The sequence below is a fragment of the Varroa destructor genome, unplaced genomic scaffold, assembly GCF_002443255.2.
Source record: "Varroa destructor unplaced genomic scaffold, Vdes_3.0 BEIS01000003.1, whole genome shotgun sequence".
Classification (NCBI taxonomy): Eukaryota; Metazoa; Arthropoda; class Arachnida; order Mesostigmata; family Varroidae; genus Varroa; species Varroa destructor.
In genome coordinates this window covers 46,571,913-46,595,382 of record NW_019211456.1, presented here as the reverse complement: position 1 = coordinate 46,595,382, position 23,470 = coordinate 46,571,913, and the positions used below count along the sequence as shown (strand labels likewise).

Below are 23,470 nucleotides of genomic sequence, written 5' to 3'. Positions count from 1 at the left end.
AGACTTTTAGATTACTAAGATTTATATGCCCACTAATCTAAGTGGGTATCAATTGCTGGAAGAATTCGAACTACAAGCTTCAAGGACTACCTGGCCAAGATAACGCCGCTAGTCATAGCCAGTATGGCCTGCCAACACTGGAACGGACATATATTATATAGACATATAACTGTAGACTTTATAATGTTGTTCTTTAGTTTAGTACATGTTGAAGAGCCACATGAGCTAACTATGGTTATACTTACGTTACTCATTAAAGCTTATTACGATTTGTCTATTCTAGGAATATTAGCTTAGGATATTTTGTACAATTTGATATTTCTAAGATAACACTCGTCAGATATAACATCTTTTACGTTACGACAATGGACATATTCTGCATACATTCTGGACGCCATCTTTCTATCCAATATATCAAGGTCGTACCTAAGAGACGTCGCTGGTAATCATAATTCGCATTATGGTTAACTGTAAAATATGGGGGTAGCGAAATAAGAACAGCTTTGAATAACAGAAACGTTTCTGTGAGTGAGTGTAGAGCATGAACTGTTCAAGTTCAAGCTGGCGAACACATTGTTATGACGGGGATGTCAGTGTTTTTCTTTTGGCAAAACAGAAAGGCAACGGTCGTAATATTAATAGGTCAATTTATATCTAAACCGGAATAATGTCTGTTTCCTTATACATGGATCAAATCAATAGTACAAACAATAAAATAATTCATGTCTACTGCGTTTCGAGTATTCGTCAACAACGGATTGCTACCGATATTCCAGCGCTGATTCAGCTGCGCTAAAAAAATATACATGTAAATTAAATAATCCGATGCTAATCATGTGAACAAATAACCGCTTCTGTTTGCCTGATCTTCATAGGACAAAGTGAAGAGCCCAGTGGAGCTTCATAGCCCTCAGATTGGCATTGTTTTTCAGAAAGCGATGAGCACGCGAAGCCCAGCAAAGAGAAGTGATAGCTGCTCCAAGAGCTAAGTGCGAATTGATGCACAGACGTCGCCGCCGACCATATAGCCCGAAACAACAAAAGCACACCGGGTAAACAGCATCGGAAGTTTGGGTTTTAATGGAAGCGATGGGGCCCAGCTGGGCTGCGGTGATCCATTAGAGAATAACATTATCATCCTAAGAAAACACTTTAACGAACGCGTGCCCTTCTCGTACTCCCATCGTTCGCTGCCGGCACTTGCCCCTATCCCCCTTGACCCTGTGCAAGCTGAACAATCGTCGACTGCTGCGTGAGGGTGCTTTTCTCCGCCGTTCAGTCCTTCTCGATAGTTCGCATTTGATTTTTCGTTTACCCCTCGTCAATGACTCAGTTGCTAGATACGTCAAAAGAATAAATTACGCCTATTGAAGCATATACATGTGTTTTTCGGCACCACATATATATCGATGACATATGACTGAGGAGAGAGTTGCCCGTTTTGTACAACTCTAGATTGTTTTGGAGTAATAACGATTTGTTGTAATTTTCCAGAATCCTTGAACGCTTTCCTCGGCTTGGTTACAAAAAGCTGCTGAAGTCCACAGCGAAGCCTGACGGAAACATTGTCAATCGCTGAAGATAATCTACAGTATACTGTCTATACTTACTTTAGTGCGTCATTTACTTCTGACTTGACCATTTGTTCCGTTGAATTCCGTTGAATCCAATACCTTTGAAGCCCTTCTTCGCCAGTTTTTCCAAATTACACTTATTTTAATAAGCGTATCGCTTCTAGCAACACTGATGCACTGCAATTTACGCCGAGATGAGTCGCGGTGGTGTTGTTGTTATTATTATAATAATGATACTTATTACTGTTATGAAAATATTTTATCTGGTCGTTAGGTTTCCGCCACCGTCGCCTGCTTAAACGCTAAAGGAAGTTCTTACAGAGCTCGTTTGTTAATTATTTTTTTGTGCGGCATATTATTTAACGCTCGCTGGTTCGTAGGGTTTAGGTGTCGACCGCTCCGTGGCCGCAGTTGCGCTTTTTATTATTCCGCTTAACGTCGTTTTAGTGTCGAGATACAGAATACCCTAGAACAACCAAGGCATTTTAAATACGTTTGATGCTTTTAAGGGAACACATCTTAAATTATAATGACGCCATACTTTTACTGAGCAGTCTTTCATTTCATGAACTAACTGGCTTTATTTCAATGGTTGAGTTCGTAAAGGAGCCAAGCATAACTCAGCAATAAGGTATGCAATTATTTAGTAGTTAATATTTAATGTCAGCGTTTCCATTACGGTTAGTTTGGGTGGGGGCGGGTAATTCAAAATGAGTTTCATCACCACAGGCACATAAATAGAGAATCGCAGAAGTTGAAGGCTGTGGGACTGTTGGAAACTCTTGAAAAGGTTCCACCGTGTATCGAATGAATGTATTGCGAGTGCCAAAGTTTTGCGCGACTTTTGCCGGTGAAGAAAAAAGGCCACGAGGAGGACGGTTAAAATGCAGGCGTCGTTAGACCACTGAGCAGAAACAGTTGCTTCCACGAAAGTATAAAATAAAATTTAAAAAACGTAAAAAGTTAAGCTATAAAGAGCTAACTCTGAAATATCATTCGCACAAGCATCCGCTATATTGAAATCGTTCAAACCTGAAATTACAAAAAGGTAGACTTTAATAAATGTTTAAATCCTAATTAAAAAAAGACCTATAAAGAAACAAGTCACTTCATGATGAAGAAATAAACATGATATCAACGAAAAATGTATGATATCGGCAAGCGCTTGTCTCAAAAAAACATAAATAGCTTTACTAAAATATAAGTGTTCTAGGAACTGCATTCAACTATTAAATTCAAATTCCCATACACAGCTTCGCAGGCAACGGGACTGAGCTGTTTTACTGATCCATATAAAACAAGGTGTTTCTAAGTGTCTGCAACGGCATCCTGAGCTGCTTGTACTCCTCCAATTGATGGTATTCTAAAAATTTCCTTTAAGGATGCACCTGCGCGAGTATCATATCAGCATACGTGCTGAATCATCTGTTGATCAGATCCGTTTTTATACTAATAAGGGATAAAAAAAAAGTTCCTTCAAATCAAACTGACTTTATGCTCTACTAGCAAACGTACACGTACATCTTCAAATAAAGTTGTTCTCATGTATGCACTTTCGATGGACCCTATGTACGTTTCACATATTAGATTTGACTTCAGGAGGTACAAGGATGCCGCATGACGGATTTTCGAAGAACTCAATTAGAGGGGCTTCCCTGTCTGTTCAAGCACGAGAGGAACGCTCATAGGCCCCCAGAGGCCACATTTCAGTGGCAATGTGTAATGGCAATGGCCGTTATTAAATATTAAGTTTAGTCTCTAAGTAGTTTTGCAATTCGTATTTCTCACTTAATGCACCATCTTATTTGTTTAACTCTGTTGGCGTAAGACCAGGAGGCAAAATCAAGAAGTCGATTCGTAAGGTTCCGTATCCATTGATGCCAGGGCTAAGTAGAGATAAAATAAAGATGAAGATTAAGAATTGTTTATAAAAAGACTTGTAAATGGTCGATCTCTCTAATTAGTTGATTTGTGATCTCACTCATAAAATAGTGTACGCCCATAGCGGATTTGGCGATTTGAAGGGTGATGTTCAGGCCCATCGTAAGTCTGCAGCCTTTGTACGGCAATGCAAACAGCTAGCCCAGCTATGCAGAGTGGAAAGTCATCTGTGCGCTAGGAAACTGCCTTTCAGTGACCACTACGATTTTCTTTCGATCGAAGTACGGGGTACGGCTGTAAGATCTCGTTTCTTCTACGACAGAACAGAGTGCATACCGGTTTCTCTTGGTAAAATAGTGCTCGTAGCCTCTAATACCGTCCAACTGTTTAGTTGTCAGTCGAAAAAAAATGGTCCCGTACTAGGTTGAGTACAAAATCGCTCTTGTACCAAGTGAATTGTAAAGCAAGACAGCTCGAATCTAAGTAGATCTAGATCAAACAGCACAGAATTGGGCCAGCAGTGTTAATTTGACAGACATATTTGTACTTCATTATTTTGTTTTTCCTTTTCTAATTTTGAAAAAAATTCGATTCATAAAAAAATGAACCGTTCTCGAAAATGCCCTTTGCCCGCCGCGCCAGCCTCTGCATAATTTTGACAGAAATAGTGCTCCTTATATTATTTATTTATATAAATAATTACATCATCATACTTTGCCATTGGCGTGTGTCTGACTGTGACACAATAATATCACCGGATAATTACTTGGCACTCAACAAACTGTCAATTTATAGCTCCGTGGTAGTCTTTTAGAGCTCGTTCAAACGCCTTCTACGAAAAAATATCTCTGGAAAATACTTTTGATTTTTCATCTTCACCAGATACAACGCGAATATGTACGGGCGTGCTATAGCGAGAAATCGAAAGCAACCTTGGTTGGTATGATACTATCTGTATGCACTACAATCGACTTATATTACAAATGTTCTTCGGTGTTTATTCCTGATAAATATGAAATGTTTCCTACAGACGGGCTACCATGAGCGCACGGAGTTTGGCAAGGACAAATTCATAGCCGCAGTTGAGTCGTTTGCTACGAAACTGAAGGGCTCCAGAATCCGAGTTGCATGTCTTATCTATTCCCCTCTTTTAATCGAACTGCAAAGCCGCTAATGAAGCACTTGCCCGAACAGCAGCATAGGGAAGTGTCCTTTTCGCTATTGTACCTCAAGCAGTCACACAGTCTTAAGTCGTTGAGAGAGGCCGATAGGGGTGATTTAGCTAAGAAGATAGTGCATATATATCATCGCAAGGCGAATTGGTTTTCTTTTAGTGGTAAGAATCAAGAGGATTCCGAAGGTAGGTGTGCAGACGAGTAGCAAAGACACGTCTGAAGCGTCGCTAACCCGCCACGCAACACTTAATAGTACAGTCTGCCGGTCTGAGTGCAATAATACAGAACAGTTCCGTATGTAGCGCACCGGAAAGTTGTCACCTTTCCAGACCTTCAAAAAAGACTCCTCGTTATCCAGATCGATTTAATGGCATGTCAGCACCCCCCATGAGATTGGCGCAATTCCCGCCATCACCCATAATCGAAGATATTCTGGATCAGGCCTTGATCGCGCTGATAACACAGATAATGCTCAGAAACAGCACTTCCATATTTCCCAGTCAATCGCAAAAGCGGTTTCAGTGAAGAGGTCGGGTCGAAAACCGTAAGAAACTCCAAAGGTCATTCGGTGCAACGACGCCTCTATATTAACGCTACTTGCACCGAAAGCCTGGGGTGGAGCCTATGTTTTTGTGCTCACGGAGATCTGGGAAACCGGTCCCCTTCGGCTTATCGAGGTTTCACTTCGTCCACTGCCCTGAGCAAAAGGGAACGGGCCGCAGCCATCTCAGTGTCGGGGTCTCAGTGTTTTACAATCATAGAGTTTGACTTAATCTCACGGCATGTAGAAGACAACGCTATGGCCTTGTGCGGCTCCAGAATACAGCTTGTGGCGGCTTATGTGCGATCCAGTGACAAAGAGGGCAATATGACCCTCGCGTAGAAGTTTAGTGACGACCTACAGGCTGTAGCGGACTGCACCTTCAGCGGACCACCATCGTTGTAAAAGACTTAGATGCGTGCCCAGATTAACCCACCCCGAACCTGATATCAGCTCCTCGAGACGTACTGATGGAGCATCATTGCTGAACAGAAAGATAGCCACGTTTGTTGGACCTGCGGGAAACTCTATCGTAGATATATATCTTTGCAGGGATCGCGAATAGGGCTAATATGAAATATGTCGAAGGGAATCACTTTCTCTGTAAAGGAGCCCAGCTCCAGGCGTGCTAGATTTCGATTATTAGCTAGGCGTTTTTTTTTTATAAATTGACAGCACTAGGTTTCAGTAGTATAAAGAAATGTCAAGTTAAACATGCATAGCAAATATTAGCTCTGATTTATTATTATAAAATCTTTTAACTGTATTTCAATTATAAGATATTTAAGTAGGGTAATAGTAAAGGACGTTTCTTAGTATTACTGACTAGACAGCGGGCAGACAACTATAGGCTATATTCCAGCAAATGCATTGATGGGGTAATACTAGTCAGCCCATTGAAATCGCCGATTTGGCTATCCATGTCAACTTTTATTGCTGTCTAGTATACTCTATATTCGGAGAACAGTGTATGCAGATTATATCACTGAAATTTAATTAAACAGCAAATGTCCGCACTCAAGTATATAATTAACAATATTTAAGGCCATTAAGTACTATTATGTAACTACATACAAAAATCACGCGCTTTGTGCTAGATAAATTATATCATTTGAACTGATCCCTATATCTACCACTAAAACGGAATTTGTCATAATGCAAGCAGTCTTCTACAATACGTTTGAGGCTAACGTTGTCATTATCGTACGTACCATGTACCGTAACCAAACATCGTAACTAATATTCATCGATAAGTAGTATTGTTAGACGGAAAAAATTAGGTGAGAAGGTATCTGGGAATAATATCTTTGTTTTACTGAACCCTATGGATATTTCCCGCACACAATAACTTTTTCATAAAACATTATTAACCCCATCAAGTTAAGCATGGAAGCAAATGAATAAACACGGTTCTAGTTAAACGAACCATTGAAATATGTCGGGCGTTAATTTCATATACCTGACCTCGAATGTTCTGGGCTATTTGCTACGACCGATCACAATATGGCTTTAGTAAGTCTGCAATAAAAAGCGTCTATGACTATGTACAGCCAGAAAACGAACTATTTAAAAGCAGGCTCGTTAGTTTTCTGCTTTTTCAGGGCTTTACTAGAACTTATCTTTCGGGTTCAAACCTAGGGTTTTCAAGTTCCCTCTTATATACGACCTTTTTGGTGGAGCTCTCTTGAATCATGCTTCTAAAAAAGAGTAAATTCCATTAAAAAAAAAAAGCTAATAAATTTCTATCAGTTAATTCTCAACTGCAAGTTGGCGTTGTAATAACTTTGACAATAATGATGATCTAACCTATGTTTAAATAAGTATGCGCAGAGCTCTACGCGGGCCAACATTAGTCAGTGCAGTTTTTATCGCCAGTAAATGACGTTATCTTGTATAACCATACAAATGAAACAGACCACTCATTTCCTTAGGGAACAAGTGCCTCTTGAATCAATACATAGCCGCACATATGAATGAGAATAGCTTTCACGGTTTAAATTTTGCCGCGCAGGTGGAAAAAGCTATCGCTTCGAAAATGCGCTGCCGACCGTAGCGTACGCTACAAGCTGTCGAAAATGATGAACTCAGTTGTAGCGCCTTCGCGTAGGAAACAATGAGCGAGACTGCTCCTACTGACCTTTACTGCCGCATTAGCAAAAAAGCGCGTCACTAAAATCGCTGATGTGTATGCGAATTTCAGCTGACTAGGACAGACGAGATCCGATGCGTTCGTACACATTGTAAGTAAAGTAAATGCCTTTGAGCTTCGTACTAACATAAGGAATAGCTATAAGGGTCCCCACCGATTTGGACTTTGCGTTCAATTCAGCGAACTCTAAAGGTTCACTAAACCAAAGCATAGAATATTGTTCGGATATTATTAATAAAGCTTTGCACGGTTGATCCGTATGTCGAAGAGAAAAGCGGTTCGATCCAATATAAGTAAGTCTATACAATGTATTGCCAAATATTCGAACGGGTGAAGTATGGAACCTTGTTATAATTCAATTAGTCTTCAATGGGCTACTGTGGTACAATCATTGACTGGCGCGACGGAAGTTTGTCACGCTGATAAAGGTCTGCCGCACTTCAAAATAATGGGCCACCAACTTAATTATCCAATTAAAGTGAATGAACTAAACGAAGTATGTTCGCTGTCAACCCTATTAGAAGCACAATAAATTTTCCTGGATTTGCACGGACACGTACTCAGTACACGTTCAAGCACAAGTTGCTCGCCCACGATCTATGCGCTATGCCTAGAAAGCGTTGGAATAAGAAATAGCTCCCTCACTTTTCGGGGAGTGCTTATCCCAAATTCGTTTATGCGGTATATCCGATACATGAACTCATCCATGGCTTTATAAGACGCGCTACTCTTTTGAGCTTTATTTAATATAAACAAGACACAAAGCTTTGGCTTATGATCGACTGGTAAGAGTTTCGTATAACGTACGCGAACGTTATTCGAGTCATTCTATTCCGGTGGGACCTGAGATAGAACCAGCTTTGTTTACTTCCTGCACTTGTTCTGTTAAACAAACCATTTTGCTGCGTAACGACCGCTCGGCCTTCTAGTGTTATTCAGGGGCAATATGCGGTAAGAAATAAACGAGCAGAACTACCCGAATTAATTAAATGTTGGGTTAATAAAGTAGAATTGTTGTAGACCTATAAACGAGACAGATTTGTGTTCTACGAGGTTTGACACTTCATTTTTATTATTATTATTATTCCCACTCGACACGTGCGTGTGTGTGTGGCAAAAAAGCGCATTCGTTTATAATAAAGCTTATGAAGAACTTCGACGTTTTCTAGCATAGACACAACCGCCGTACCTGCTTGCACAAAAATGTTGCCCTACTTGTGTTCAATAAATACTTGTTAATTAAGGCTTTATCATTGTCCTACGAAATGAAGGAATAGACTATTCCCTCTATTACGGCGTCAGCCTCTACTTTCACCTGTTACCAACAAAGTAAACATAAAACGGTGATACAGACGGCGAGAGGCGGGCATAACAAGTAGTGGACGCCAACGCATCGACCATAACGACGCCGGAAGTTTCTCCGACAAAGCTATTACTCTTCTCGTTCAAAATCCTTGAGTAAATCTTGGTTTTGGATAGAGTAACGAATACGTTTTTTCAATACGAATATTTCATATCAAAGCGTCCATAGAAATGTTTGCGTCCGTCTTGGGTTGCAGTATTTCCAAACACAGCTATCTAGCCCTTTTATCCATAAGCGTACGTTAATTTCGTTTTGTCAAAGACCTATACATCCAAATTATAGCAGAATGAGCAGGGTCTGGTGGAAAAAAAGCACAGAAAAGCTACCTTGGGACGTGTTTAACAGCCATCGTTTGTAATTTGCGTGAAAAACAAGTCTCATGATACTCGGCCTCGAAGATGATAACGTATGCAGTTGGGCGTTAACGGGTGAACTAGTTTAATCGGCGCACTCTTTCGTATTTATGATCTGTTCTTGGGAAAATGTATACCACAGAGAGCTCATAAGATAAACCTGGACTCAACGACTATCGGAAATGGATATGATTTCCTTTTAGTTCACGAACGCCAAAAGTACGAATTTGACTATATCGCTTTCGAGACAGACATGAGTATAAATAGATATACGTTAGTGTGCTATGGCTGTGTGAGCTAGGTTAACCTCAGCATTTTTAGGGCAATCTGGAAAATTTGAGACTCAAATCTGACAGTAATCTACGCCCAGATCAACAGATCAGAATGGGCCAGCGATTCATCCAACTTCAGAAGCCTGAAACGAAGTTATACACACACATATATATATATATATATATGTTTATTTACTGTTAACGCTTTCCTATTTATTGTATTGTATGCAATACGGGCACTTACATAATTTCAGATGATTTCATAGTCACTCCACCCGATCACTAACATAATCGGTACTGTCAAATAACAAAGTTGAAAAAGAACGATGGACGCTGGACAATTTCTATGTGTACACATTCTAATTAGCTGACGAATATCTAATAGTAGATCCGTAAGTCTGAGCTGGAGCCAATCGCAGGACTAAAATATTATTTGCTTTATTTCACCGAACGAATAATGTACGTCTGCTATACCTTGCAGTAATCTATGTCTATTAAGCACAAGGGACGGCAATTGTAAAAGAGGACGCAATCAAGTTAGGATGCGTTTTTGCTAAAAATTATTTTCACTGTTCACTGCTATCGATTTTAATAGCATTTTAATTATTAGAAAGCCTATCAGATTTTTAGTTTCGTAACGCTGCATTGATAACCTGTTAATCCTGGGAACCTGCGCGGTATCCTATGTTCAAGACGTCAGGAAAGATATTCCGAGGTCCACTACTTAGCAGCAGAGCTAAATTACAGTTCGAAATATGTTTATTAATAAATGCTACAAAGGAACATGATTCTAGGTTAATTTAGGATGGCGTACTCAGCCAAGACAGAAACGAAGCAGAACGATAGCGGTTTAGACGCTGAGCCGTAATTGTGAGAATAAAATTTTCGAAATTTTATTTCTAAGCATAATCCGATACAGCGTAATGCAAGGCGTTCGGCGCAACACGTTATGGCCATATACGGTATGAAGTCATCCTAATTGAAATGCTGCGAGTATATGGAACGTCCGAGCTACCGATATTATAATAAATTCTTCAAATAATCCTATTTGTCGATATTCACTAAGTACAAAATCCTATATGTTTTCGATTAAGTGCTATAAGTGGTTTGAAATTAAACTTGGCAATCTATGTGTGGTCTATTAAAAAAAAAGGTACTTGCAATATCAAGAAGAATTTTCAAGAGCCAAAACGTTATTCTCTTTAAATTATTAAATATTTTGATTTTCATTTATTTAATGCTACAACGTTTTTATGTTGCAGAAGACTGAAGAGCGATCTGCCATTTTCGAAACGGCGTAGCACTGTCGGTAAGAGAGAAGACAATTACCAGACCTCTACTCTATGCACTGTGTATATCCTTCGATTTTACTCTGTTAACCCTCGAAATAAAATCGCTTTTTCTCTGTCGCGGCAGTGATCACGTCCACGTTCGGCAAACGACGTGGAGCGTACCGTTACTGAACCATCCAATCGGGCAGCCTCAAGCCGGTTATCAAGCGACATATCGCAGCTGCGTCATCAAATTTCATCCTCCTGAGTGCTTCGACGCCTGCAAAATGAGGGAAAGGTTAAACGAGAGACATTAGCAACCTGCCAAATTCATCCGTTCTTTGATGAAGAAAAAGGGCATCACTGCGCGTTCATCTCTCCGTCAACTAGTCTCCCTTTGCGGATGAATAGCTTTAATTTTATACATTTATTGAAAGGTGTCATGATTATGATCTGGAGACGATCTAAATATTTTCCCGTCTCAAAAGGTTTAACTCTATGAATGAATTCCTTTAAGTTTAGTCGACCAATTGGTAGCAGTATTGTCTGAAACGTGGGAAATAAATACAGGGCCGTTTTGGTCGCTGCCTTGAGTCCTGCCAATATTAAATAAGGCCTCATTTGTGCAGATGAAGTTATTGAGAAGTCTGAACTTTCAGGTAAAAACTGGTGCCGTAAATCGTAGAGGGTACAATATATTTTCGTCTTATTGAACGCGTTTTACTTCTATATTTCTAGCAAAGCGTACTTTTAAAAACCAAACTCAGAATCTTGTACTTGTTATGGAAGTTTTTATGCATTGGGATGCTTTTAAAATTAGATTTAAGGTCAAGTAAAGCTGGTGTCTGACGTTACGATAGAAACGCACTGGGAAGGCAGTATATTGTCAGTGGGCCTGTGCGTCTATGGTAGTCAAGTGTATAAAACAAGGAACGATAAACACGAAATCCCCTTAAACGAGTTTAAGGCTAGGCCTTGTTAACCATCGCGGGTTCCGTCTGGTATAAATAGCTACCTAAGCAGCTTTTTTGTTATAGCCAATAGATTTGATCAACAAACGGAGAATGTCAGCTGACGAGTTCTGACCTGCATGATCTTATGCGGATTCCTGCACGCGTACGAAAGTATACGCGCGGATAATAACAAGTCTAATATTAGTACTACTACCTGGCGGGTATTCGTCACAACTATCAGCTGTATTTCAAACAGTATGATCTCATAATACAGATTCAGCTACGGTCCTACGGACGGCCCTGCGACGCTTGTCTCCACACATACTACCGCCTGTCCCCTCCGTTATTCTGCTCTCCCACTCGTCCTTGCTCAGTTGCAATGGTTCTCAATAAAAACTCAATTCGCGAAACTCTTTCATAGCAGAGAAGTCATATCATGAAATATATCTAGTGGTAACGGGCGCACCAGCAATTGCCAGTTTGCCCGACTGATAAAACCAGCAAGCAGCACAGACGCAGGCAAGCGGATCGAAGCAATGGCGAGGGTGGCCGTAGCAAAAGCGAAGCCACCGGCTCGTCGCGTTTCGACGGCAAGCGTCACAACGGAGCTCGATCGAGTGTAGGAAGTAGAGATGGGGTAGTTGCATTGCGACTTCATTGATGCGGAGTTGTCGACGTCGTCGTTGTCTTTGTCAGGGCACTGTTTTTACAGGCAATCACAGACAAAAACCTCCGCAGGCCATCACCAGCAATAAGCGGCTGGAAGCAGACTAGATTTGAGTAGGACCTGGGCAGGAGTGTGCGAGACTCCTCAAGCCCAACCGACGAGGGAGATGCATGCACCAGCTTCGCTATCAGAAACAGTATCAGTTGTGTACCTAAGCATACTTAGGCTCTAGCAGCGTGAGACCAACGAGGATCCAGTCTTCGCTGTCTGGGGTAACTGTGGCATGGCGTAATTGCATTATCACCTACTATCGAAAGACAGCGTACGATTTATCAAGCCAGTTGATGTTGGATCCGTCGTGCTGTACGTGCATGTAGCAGGCGGCTGTTAACAACAATCGAGTGGCGAAAAGTTTTACCGAGCTCGATAAGTAAGTCGAAATGATGGTAGTTATTGTTGGCCCCGAAGTTATCTGAAGGAACATATTCAGCACGAGGTAATACTTAAGCGACATACTTGATGCTAGTAAGCTTCATTCTCTAAGCTCCGCGGTATCTTTCGGCAGAAATAAAAAAAATAATGACCACGTCCGATTTTGAAATTTCGTTCGTTCGTTGTTTATAAGTTAAATGAGTAAACCCTAAATCACGATAGGAGACTATCAGATGCGATAGGAAGGCAGAGATGAAACGACTCTAGTGATCAACTTCATTAGGTGATCTAACAGTAAGTTAGTCGAATAAGAATACGTGCGACTTGCTACACAATCAACTCGATAAAATTACTAGGTATTTGAAACAGTATTTGCTTAGCATAAAAAGACGAAACGGGTTTAGATGTCTAGTTGATACTTGCTGCCGTTTCCTTGGGGACAAATGGGTTTTAAAGCTACATCGTTCGAATGAACAGACAGAGTACGATCCAATCGTATGACTCTGAAGGGAAAGTCAACAGATATTTTGACGTCTCAAACTGTCATAAGCTCTTAGTTTTTTATATAAACTACTCAGTTTGTCCAATTCACAAAGAGTCTTAATCGCTTCAAAATTGACATTGTATGCCCACAATGGAGCCTTTACGCTCCAAAGATAAGTGTGCCTGCTAGCAGCATTTTACATTTACCTCGCTTAAATCGTATAGCACCATATCTAAGCAACCAAATATGGAATTAATGTTTTGCCAATGGTAGCTGTTTGTATATTATGTGGTAATACACAATGTGCGCCCATTCTATCCAAACAAACTGCCTAGCAGACCCGCCAAAATACAAAAGTTGTTTACACAGACGAAATGTTGGTCCACCTAATTTCGTCTGATATATGTTCCTTAATTTGAGTTGATGTGCCACATTTGGTGCATTATTCAATTGCTGGCGATACATTATTCCAGCAGGTGTCGCGTACGTGAAATTAAAGCGAATGAATTCATTCTAAAACGTGTTCTAATTTAGACTTTGCATGTGACACACTTCGTGACAACTGGTAGGCATGTTCAAAAGTGTAGATATTTTAATTAGGTTTCACTGAGGTACATATAAAATACTAAAACCAGGCCCATATTCTCTCGAATATATTTATACATAATATATGACGTCATTCATACAGCACAAACACCAGAATGCCATGTGAGATCTAAAATAAGAAGCATTGTTTTGCGAATTCTTCAAGGCCTGTGCTGCAGCCTTAGCCATCCGAAACAGTAGGAGGCCACACTATCATCATATGGCATTTCCCGAAGCGAGCTTTATCAAAGCTCGGGAATCACGGCCAACTTGGGAGCGATGTCATATATCAGACATTCTTTACTTCTTCCATGTGTTCCATATTTCTTTCTATTATCGTATGAGTAAAAGAAAAAAGCGAGTGCCAGAGAAAGAGATAAAGCTTTTGTTTCATCGCTCCCTACTACTGCTTATATGCTGAGGAAGAAAAGACAACAGAAAGAAAGCCTTGAAACTTTACCTTTTTCTCGTTATATATATGTATGTTCAAACTCTTACTCCCTCTCATGTTGACTCAACCTAGGTACTGTTTGGTACGTGTTCATATTTATCGTCCATTTTTTCACTCGTCTCCTGCTCGCCACCTGCCCGTGCTGCTGCTGGCTGCAGTCGCTGCTTTTGGAGCTCGTCTCACCCTCCACTCCGATCTTGTCCTCGTATTTCCTTTGCCTCTGTCACTCTATCAGCTTTTGCTGCTTCTCACCCTGCGGTACAAGCAGCTTCAGTCAACCAGTCAGCCTTAAGGAAAAGTGGTCATTTCTTATCGGAAAGATAGGTGGAGTTGCTTTTAGCAGTTCCTTGCTTCATTCTCTTCCTCTTCCTAGGCCTTCTTTTTTGGCTGTGGAGCGGAGCAGAGCTGTGCAAGTCGCCAGGTCTAGAAAACCTAGAAGCACGGAAAGCTAGTACAGCTATTCCGTGGTCGTTCATCTTAGCCTGGCGAAGACCATTCGCGCCACGAACTATCTTCCAGGGCTCCCTCGTTCTCCCCTTTTGCCTGCTCCTTTTCGCTGGCGGTCTGCTTTCTGCCAGCCTCATGACAAAAGCACGATGACTTCAGTGTGCCACAAAAGCGATACGAATGAACAAAGAATCTTTCTGGGCCACTGCTTTTCTTCTAGCCATGACTTTCCACTCTGAAGGAGTGTTCCTTAGTCTCAATCGGCCAACTTTGTTCCGCCTCGTCCAGACAACCTTCTATTATATTTCTACGGCTTTACTGCTAGTAGCTGCTGGCTTAGTTTTACGAAGAAATGAAACAGCGGGCATGAAAGAAAATGTAACGATAAGTTACGGCCCGTTTGGTTGACCCTTGCTTCACGTACACTTATAACACGGTATTGCTTAACGGAATATGATAGGATGGTCTCCAGATGGCGGTGTGTGTGCGTGTTAAGCTTTGGTCCTTGACGGGGAAATTGACGATGAAGGTAATAAGAGCATAGGAGTGGCAAAAACGAGCTGATATTACCTAGTGGAGACAGATAATTATGCACCTACAATAATAGTAAATATCCGTAATAGGGGATGATATTTTTGCTGGTCACTAATTACATTATAGTAAAATTATTTATTTTTAAGGTGAGCAGCTTTTTGTTTAGCACGTGGACGTTTGTATGATAGATGCTACTTAGTTCCAAATGTGTATCCGGTCTCATGAGTGATCATTAAAAATGATCCGTGAATAAAGGTACATAATCATTATAGCGATTGCAGTAGAAAGCTTAGTGCTAATGTTTACATAGTAACAACCCAGATAACGGACAGAAAACGATTGGAAGCCTGAGGTCTATAATCACGTCATATGTATCTTATTTTAAAAAATGAAACGTCACGCCTTTTGATAAAATACAAGCGACTGGTGGTCCTCGAAAGGCAAATATGTCGAACTATGAGCTCGTGTTCAGCTTAGAATATTTTACAATTCGTCATGAGAGGGAGATGCGAGGTTCAGACACAAGACTGGACGTTGGCCTTCGTCATATCCCGCAATTCGTCAGTAATTAATTAAGTAAATTATTCATTTCATCTGACAAACTTATTCTAAACTAAGTTTAGAATAGCGTTATTTCTCCGAATCCTATTTTCTAAAATGCCGTTCCTTCTATATGTTCTTTACAGATAGCTGCGGTTACTTTGCGATGACATCAAAGGACCGCCAAGTGTCCTCTCTACTCTCGAGACATAATGAAGCTCCGTTGGCCACCCTTCAATGTGGTAAATATTTTACTCATAAAGGCGCATATACTCTCGAGTATGCATCACATAATAAAATTAAAAAATGTGAAATTAGAAAACATTGCTGTGATATGTTTGGCAACACAATAATGTAGTAAGTTGTTTTTCACAAAGAACACACATATTTCTGTTTGGGTAAATGTCTTCTGAAGAAAATTAGCTTATTAATGTGATGGGTATAAGTCTCCATACGTGCACGTCCATTAAAGTAGCAGCCGACACCGAACTGTCAACAAAAATGCAGACGAAATACTTTTATGTTATGGCCTCTTCATTGCAATGTGGCACAATGCAAAATTACTTTTCCGAATCAGGTCGAATTTAAATACAAATAACGAGTAGTAACGAGTGACACGTTTAGGTAGAAGAAACTTTCTAGCTATAAAAGTGGTATCAGTAATAACAACAATGGCGTATGGTTAGAGACATCGAAAGTCGTTCCCGTAAACGGTTATTTAGCAAGCAATTCTTGAATAAAAATCTGATTTGTTCAATGTGACTGGATAATAATAGTCGATCATCTCTTTACATGTAACTATTTTCTAATGTCCCATATCATGATTCGTGACCCATTGGTCTCGACGTTGAGTGTTACGTGCACAAAAGGTCAGTCAGCATTTCCTGTACTTGGCAATGACTCTAAATAACACTTACCGTTCAGTAAACTATACAGTGTTATCCAGATTATCAAAAGAACACTATTTCACGCGACAACTGTTCGAACGACTTCATGTACAGGACAAGTCTATATTTTGAACGTGTTTTGCGCGACATTCTTTCTGGGACAAAACGCTAATAGAACGATGTGGTACCACCCCCCGTTCTCCCTTCATTTTGTGACACCTAAAATTGATCGTCCAATAATTCTATCATTAGATTCGTATCGAAACGCATTCTATCTTACAAATGCGAAAATGCCAGGCCAGCTATGCCGTGGGCCGTTTTCCTTTATTTAGGTTTCTTTTATTTTGGCTATAACTGGCTGGGCAAGCGGAAATTGCCACACGTTTACTTCATGCATGCATCCTCACTCTCAGCTAAAAATCCATTCACGGACCTATTACATATGTCCGTTGAAGCTATTTTCGTTATGCCTAATATTTCTTTTGCTACGAAAGAACATTATTGTTGATATAGCTCAGAATAACGTATAGTACATGGAGAAACAAAAGATCGACGAAACGAAAAATGCAAAATGACGAGCCCAGAATCATGAGATGTAATAATACTGTCTGTAGGTAGCGTATTTTTAGATCCAGCTATGCTCATCGGATGCTGCAGTTTCGAACCGAAGAACGGCTTAAAATTGTCGTTGTTGAGAAACGCTGCTGAACGTCTAAAGCACAGTGACAAGGGCTGTACAAAACATAGACATCTAACTAACATATTATGATCGGTTTATTCTGAATTTCCGCCGTTTTGAAAATATCCTTGTAACATGTAAAACTTTTCTTCTCACCGTTGTCCTCCAATGCAAACTCGGAACGCTGAGACTTTCGAAGGCGTCGTTATTTTCATAGGTACTTCACAGAATAGCGCAAGATGACTTTAGGCTTGCCTTTAGATGAGACAGTATTGACCGTAGGGAATTATTAGATAATTTAAAAAAAATGTCCAAATGTGATTCGCTTCATATCTGTTATTAATTTTATTATATGTTTTTGACAAAATTAATGCGATACACTTACACGAATCTATTGACAGAACATTTTTCAAGCCAGCTGTATAGATTCGCAGTTCAGCGTAATATCTTCGTTGACATCTAACGCGTTATTCATAAAGCTGACCAATGTGTTTCTTGTAGAGAACTCGTTCGTTGTCGTTCCCAAGAAAAGGTGTCTCTATAATAAGCTTTTCGCTTTATTGTCGGAATTTAGAAAACGTGCACAGCGCTACACAGCGGGCTTAATCATGCGTCTGTAAAAAGAAATATTTGTGATTCCTGATCTTCTCTTATCTAACCTTGTGTAAACTTCTCTACGCAACAGTCCGTAGACCGTATAATTTGATGTTTTTAAAATTATCTATAACCAAACGGGGTTTAAGCACTACTAACCGACAATAGTTTTTATGATGTAATACTACGTGGGTTTTTCACGACGCGGTTTTAATTATTTTCTGCTTTGTTCAACTTCTGCACTAAAACAATTCTATCCTAGAAACATTTTCCCCTCAGACGAAGGAAGTGACCTCATCTTAAACCATGTTCCACCATCACCCGTTTTTGCATGCGAACTGTACCGCCAGATTGAGAAGCTATGCGACTCTGCAGGACCAACGAGCAGGATCAAGGGTCGCGTCAACCTCTGTACTGCCGATTATGATAAATTAGGATTGATGCCAATCCCAAATGTCAATCTACTTTTTATCACTAATTATAGATTGAACCACTTCACTTCACTTCACTTCACTCCGTACCAACACGGTATCGTCCGATCGATGACTCTGGGATGACCGCGAGCTAAGGAAAAGGATGCAGACCAATTTCCATACATTATTACACCGATAACATTGCGCCTTAAAGTACACTCTAGATCGCAGGGAAATATAATCGCTCCTCTGGTTCTTTTGCGAGCTATCAAAAACCATCATCACGCCTATTGCCATCGAGATCAAAAGGTATCGTAGGCCTTTTTTTAAACGGTTGTTCCCTTTCCAGATTGATCTGTTATAAAAAGCATACTCTGTGAGCTCATTGAAACAACGTTACGTTTATTAAAACCAGCTGCTACCATAGTGGTGTTTGCGTAAATATTGCGTATATTAACATATAACCATTAATGACAATTAAACAAAAAGTAATACTGTGTCGGTTCTTTGAAATTTTACGAATACTGAAAATTGCCTTACCCGAGATTCATTGAGGCCCTTGCGTAGATCTCGTGTCTCCTATTGTAGTTTTGTCTAATATGTTTGTCACACAGTTGTTTATGTAAAGAGCTTCGGCCAGCACAAATAACTGAGCCAGAAATTTACGAGAAATAGAGCACGACGTTAGAAACGACTAATGATATTCCCTGTTACGACGAAAATGGTAATATATAATTAACAACAACCCTTTCACTAGTGTCAATTTTGGTTTGCAAGGCAGAAATGCGACAGCTTCCAGTAGTCCATGTTATAAATTCTAGAGTCATAGCGGAAGTCATATCAGCCGAAAACGCGGGTTACATACGTTGTATTATTGATTTTCAGCAGTCGACGGTACTTTCATAAATTATATCAACTGTCTTCTGCTATAATCTCTGTTCATTGCTATTATGTCTGATTTGTTACGACGTTCTGGCGGTCAAAGATCTTTCATATCCGAACATTGGCGGAAAATTTGATATATATGAAAGGCTCAAAGGGCGATGAATAAATCCGAAGCAAGTGCGTTTGCGTTATGTCGAGCCTCAGAAACAGAAATCCAGATAATACGTTCTCTGTCCTTTCGAATTTGCTCAGGTGGCGGCGACTTTATATTAAATTCCTTTATCAACTTGAGAAATATAGATCTTAGAGCGCATCACACGTCATGAATAGACAGACGAACATATTGTATACGTTGTGCCTACCCTATATGTAAATATGTGCACATTTCTTAGCGTGAGAGCTAAGCACATAAATCGTATTTTTAGTTTCTGCTACTACGCCTACTTGACAAGAACCAACTGAATAGAAAAACGGGTTAGGTCTACCCAATGTTATAACTGTACCAGGCAGATAAATTACATGTAAAAAATTGAGTACGTCTTCTCAACTCGAAGCGAATATAGACTCAAAGAAAGCCCTATCCATTGATGTGTTGAGCAAGACACTAAATGGGGCAATCTAGATTTAAATCGAATACTGGAAAATGTGGAAAAATTTTGACAGATCAATATAGAACCAGGACTAAACCGCAAATTGTCCCTTTGTACTTTTTAATGGCACAGTTCTGTTGCAGTTCTAAAAATAGGTTTCAGGCCATATTCCCTGAACTACAGTTATGGGTCTTGTATTCTTGATGAGTCCGTAATAGATAATCTTCGAGTTCATGTTTTGTGTACATGCGAGTCTCACGTGTGCTTATTTACTCTCAACAAATCATATGTGTAGCCTATGAACTAAATATTGAGAATTTTCTGCACGCATGAGTCCTTACTCTTCGTAAAGAGGTCCAAAGATCAAGAGCTATTTATACAGAAGAGAATTGAAATGTCACGTCTAAAGGACATCAATCGAGTCAACGTCTGTGGCAGATTTAGTGAAAGTCACGGATCTGTGGGCATTTTCTCTAAATAGCAATAATATGAAGCGGATAAAACATTCACCTCTAGCGCACATTTGTATCGTTTCTCAAATGCTCATTTTTGGCATATCACAACCATTACTTTCAAGCAAAACGGTAACCAACCATTTAATATTGCATGCACGCTATTTTTTGCGAAAGAGATTCCCATAACTTATTAGTTACTTGAAACCCGACTTAAGAATATCTGCTTTGTGGATACGTAGTCGAAGCTACATGGAACATCACTAAATATACAATATAGAGTGTGTTCTCGCCTCATACGCGAAACGTGCTTCTTCCGTCAGTTTACCGTCTGAGTTCGAATAAGCAAAATAATTTCATATTTAAAACAGAGGCTATATTTTACTGCATACAAAAGCAGCTTGGTGTCTTATGTCGTAACTTTCTTTTTACATATTTTCTAAATGTTAGTTCTTGTTTTTTTTGAAGAGAAGGATCGTCCCGGGTATCGTTCTCAATACGTAATATTGCCGGACGCTTTTTGTAGCTTAAAAACGACGAATAGTTTGTTCTGTTTTGACATCAAATTTGTCTTTTTTCCTGTATTCCCGTATGCTAAAAATCGGATGCGGTGGTTCGTATTCAAACCACGTTGGCCACGAAAAGTAAAAGATTCATGATTGAAAACGCTTCACTTTGCTGCAGGCTTTCGAATATATACCTATATAAAAATAAATTTAAAGACTCTATGTATCACGCTTCTGTCGTAAATATCGATGTAGCTAGCACTAATACCATTCGGTGACTCTATAACCGGTTATAGCGTTTATCGAATTCAAGATAAAAAGTAGGCCAGATGCCAACAGTTCTCAATGTTGCCTTCCGCCACATCCTTTCACGTAGTTTTGCGTGTATATATATATATATATATATATGTTGAACAAGCTGTGCAATCCTAAGCAAGCTTTGATGCCCTCGAGGTAATTCTTTCGCATCGTTTTCTATTTTTATTTCCCCATTAATTGCATGGAAGATTGCTTTTGAAAGCGCTAAATTTCGGCTAGTTCCCCATAGATTGGCGTAACTATCTGAACACCTTGTATACAAAAGGGCTGAGTGCTTCGAAATACGTAAGTTTACTAGGTGACATCACTGTCTAAAATTGACGATGACAGCCGTTAGATCGGCTGCGCTGTTCTGAGGTCTTTGACGAATTTCGAAACAGTCTAACGTCGCTCTGTGTTTAACGAAGACGAAATTTGATTAGGTGGTAGCAAAAAAATCTTATTCACCTCGGTCTAATCTCCCTACTGCAGCAAGCTGAACCGAGCTGAGTTGACGAATAATACGAACTTCTACCTTAGGTTTAAGCCGTCTCTATTCTGCATTGAAATCAACTTCTTCATACTAACAGCAAGTTCGGCATTTGAAGCTAAGCCTACATGGCCTTTATGGAATTCAAGGGGCCGGACAATAAGAAATGTATGACAGTTCTTCTATGATATTGTGAGTTTTGTTTGAACTTGTCGACAAATGGCCGAAATGGTCGAAATATTACACTTCAAATTTATGATGAAATTAGCTATACGAGTTCAATAGAAACTTGTTTATAAAACAAGAGTATTCTTCAAGTTGCTGGTTATATACGCTTAAAATAGCATCGGATCACGTGTATCTCATGATTTCGTTTCCTAGTGGTGCTAACATTAACCTTGACAGCAAGTGTGTAAATGTACACTGATATGTATGAAGATATAAAGGCACACAGCCGATTGTGGGTTACGTGATGTTGGTGATGTGTCCTCACGTACCCTGTAGTTCCGCCTGTTCTGATGCCAGGTGACGCTGTTATTTTGTTCTCAGTAATTTCGAAACCGATGTCTCAATAGATTCGAGCACTCCAAAACAAATGAGTATTGAATAAACGATTATACTATTCACAGATAACACCGTCGTATCGGGTCTTACTCTGCATCGTTCCTGCTATCTCCAGATTCAGTCTCCACGAAATTGCCCCGTACGCTCGCATTTTCCGCTGACTAGAAAATGTTACTCCCTTTCGAGGCAAAAAAAAAAAAAGATAATGTATTGACTGTCGAACGGATAAGGGCGTGAGCGAACAGAGTGTCTGTCTAGTTGTCACCTGTGTAATTGAAAGTACAAGCGGGCAACAGTAAATGCTTGTTGCGGCCTAATTGAAGAGGGAGTTCGAGTGAAGGATCGGCATGTTGATCGACACATTGCGGCGTCCCACATCACACATTACCTTAGAAGTCAGACATTAGAGGTTAACACAGAGACTGATGTTAATTCACTAGAGCTAGCTAACGAATTGGCCAATTCACCAACAATTTACTGTTATCGGCACGCCAGATAATCGAAAGCAGCAATCTACACTGTAAAATGCTGGCGCATAACACTGTACCATATTGTCGTATGTCGATGTTGATGAACGACGAGATGCTGCTCGAATCGAGGCGATATAGGATCGTTGGTTGAGACGTTCAACTGTTACCGACCGACGCTGTACAATGTAGCCGTCGAAGCGTATGTCAGTATGATTTATGTGCTTCAGCTCGGCGGAAGGACCATTGAGTTAATTAATTATGAGTGGTGCATTGTGTATTTACGCTATTAGAAGAAAGCGGTCACGACGGCATCGATATCTCTTTATATAGTTTGATATTTGGCCTAGAAGCACAAGGACTGCCCGTGAAAAGCCCCAATTAAATTTTATTAAACAATATAGGCCTATAATGCGCACTAAGATGTATATTTTTAGCTATATATCTATTTATAAGAAGTTGCGGAAAGTTAGACATCTAGAATAGCCCTATACCGGGTAGTTTTACACTGGCAAATTGTACAGTCGTTGGAGCCGTAAGTTAGTCTTTCAACTCACTCCTACAAAGCTCTGACACAGCGATTGTGCCTGAACGTTATCAATTCAAGATGTGTGCTTTCTGCAAGCGAACAATACTGACCTGTCTTTTCAATGCAGTCTGAAATTAGATCACAGAGTTCGTGCCACGGTGTTGAGTTAATTATTACTCCTAGGGCTATATATATATATATATATATATATATATATATATATATATATATATATATATGGGAAAAGTAGATTATATCCATTCTAATGCGGTGTTCATACTCTTAAAGATGGACTAAAACGATTGTACATATTCCTGAATGACATTATATAGGTAAATTCTCGTAGGTTCAAGTGTTATATGCCATGTGCTGATTATTTCGTGTACCTTTCTGAATTGGACGAGATTTCAGTAACTAAATTCAGAAGAGCAGCAATCCCTTACAA

At 39.9% G+C, this 23,470-nt stretch overlaps 1 protein-coding gene across 5 annotated transcripts in view; it reads left to right on the top strand.

The window, feature by feature from the left end:
* LOC111246236 (suppressor of lurcher protein 1-like) overlaps nucleotides 1-23,470 on the top strand; it is a 252,987-nt gene that overhangs the window by 42,643 nt on the left and 186,874 nt on the right. For all 5 annotated transcript variants that reach the window (XR_002671599.2, XR_002671600.2, XR_002671601.2 and 2 more), the window contains exon 2: nucleotides 15,819-15,914. Coding sequence is in view for 2 of the 5 variants with exons in the window: in XM_022795511.2 (XP_022651246.1) it covers nucleotides 15,885-15,914 (30 nt within the window). In the remaining 3 variants the exon portion in view is untranslated. The remainder of the gene's footprint in view (nucleotides 1-15,818; nucleotides 15,915-23,470) is intronic.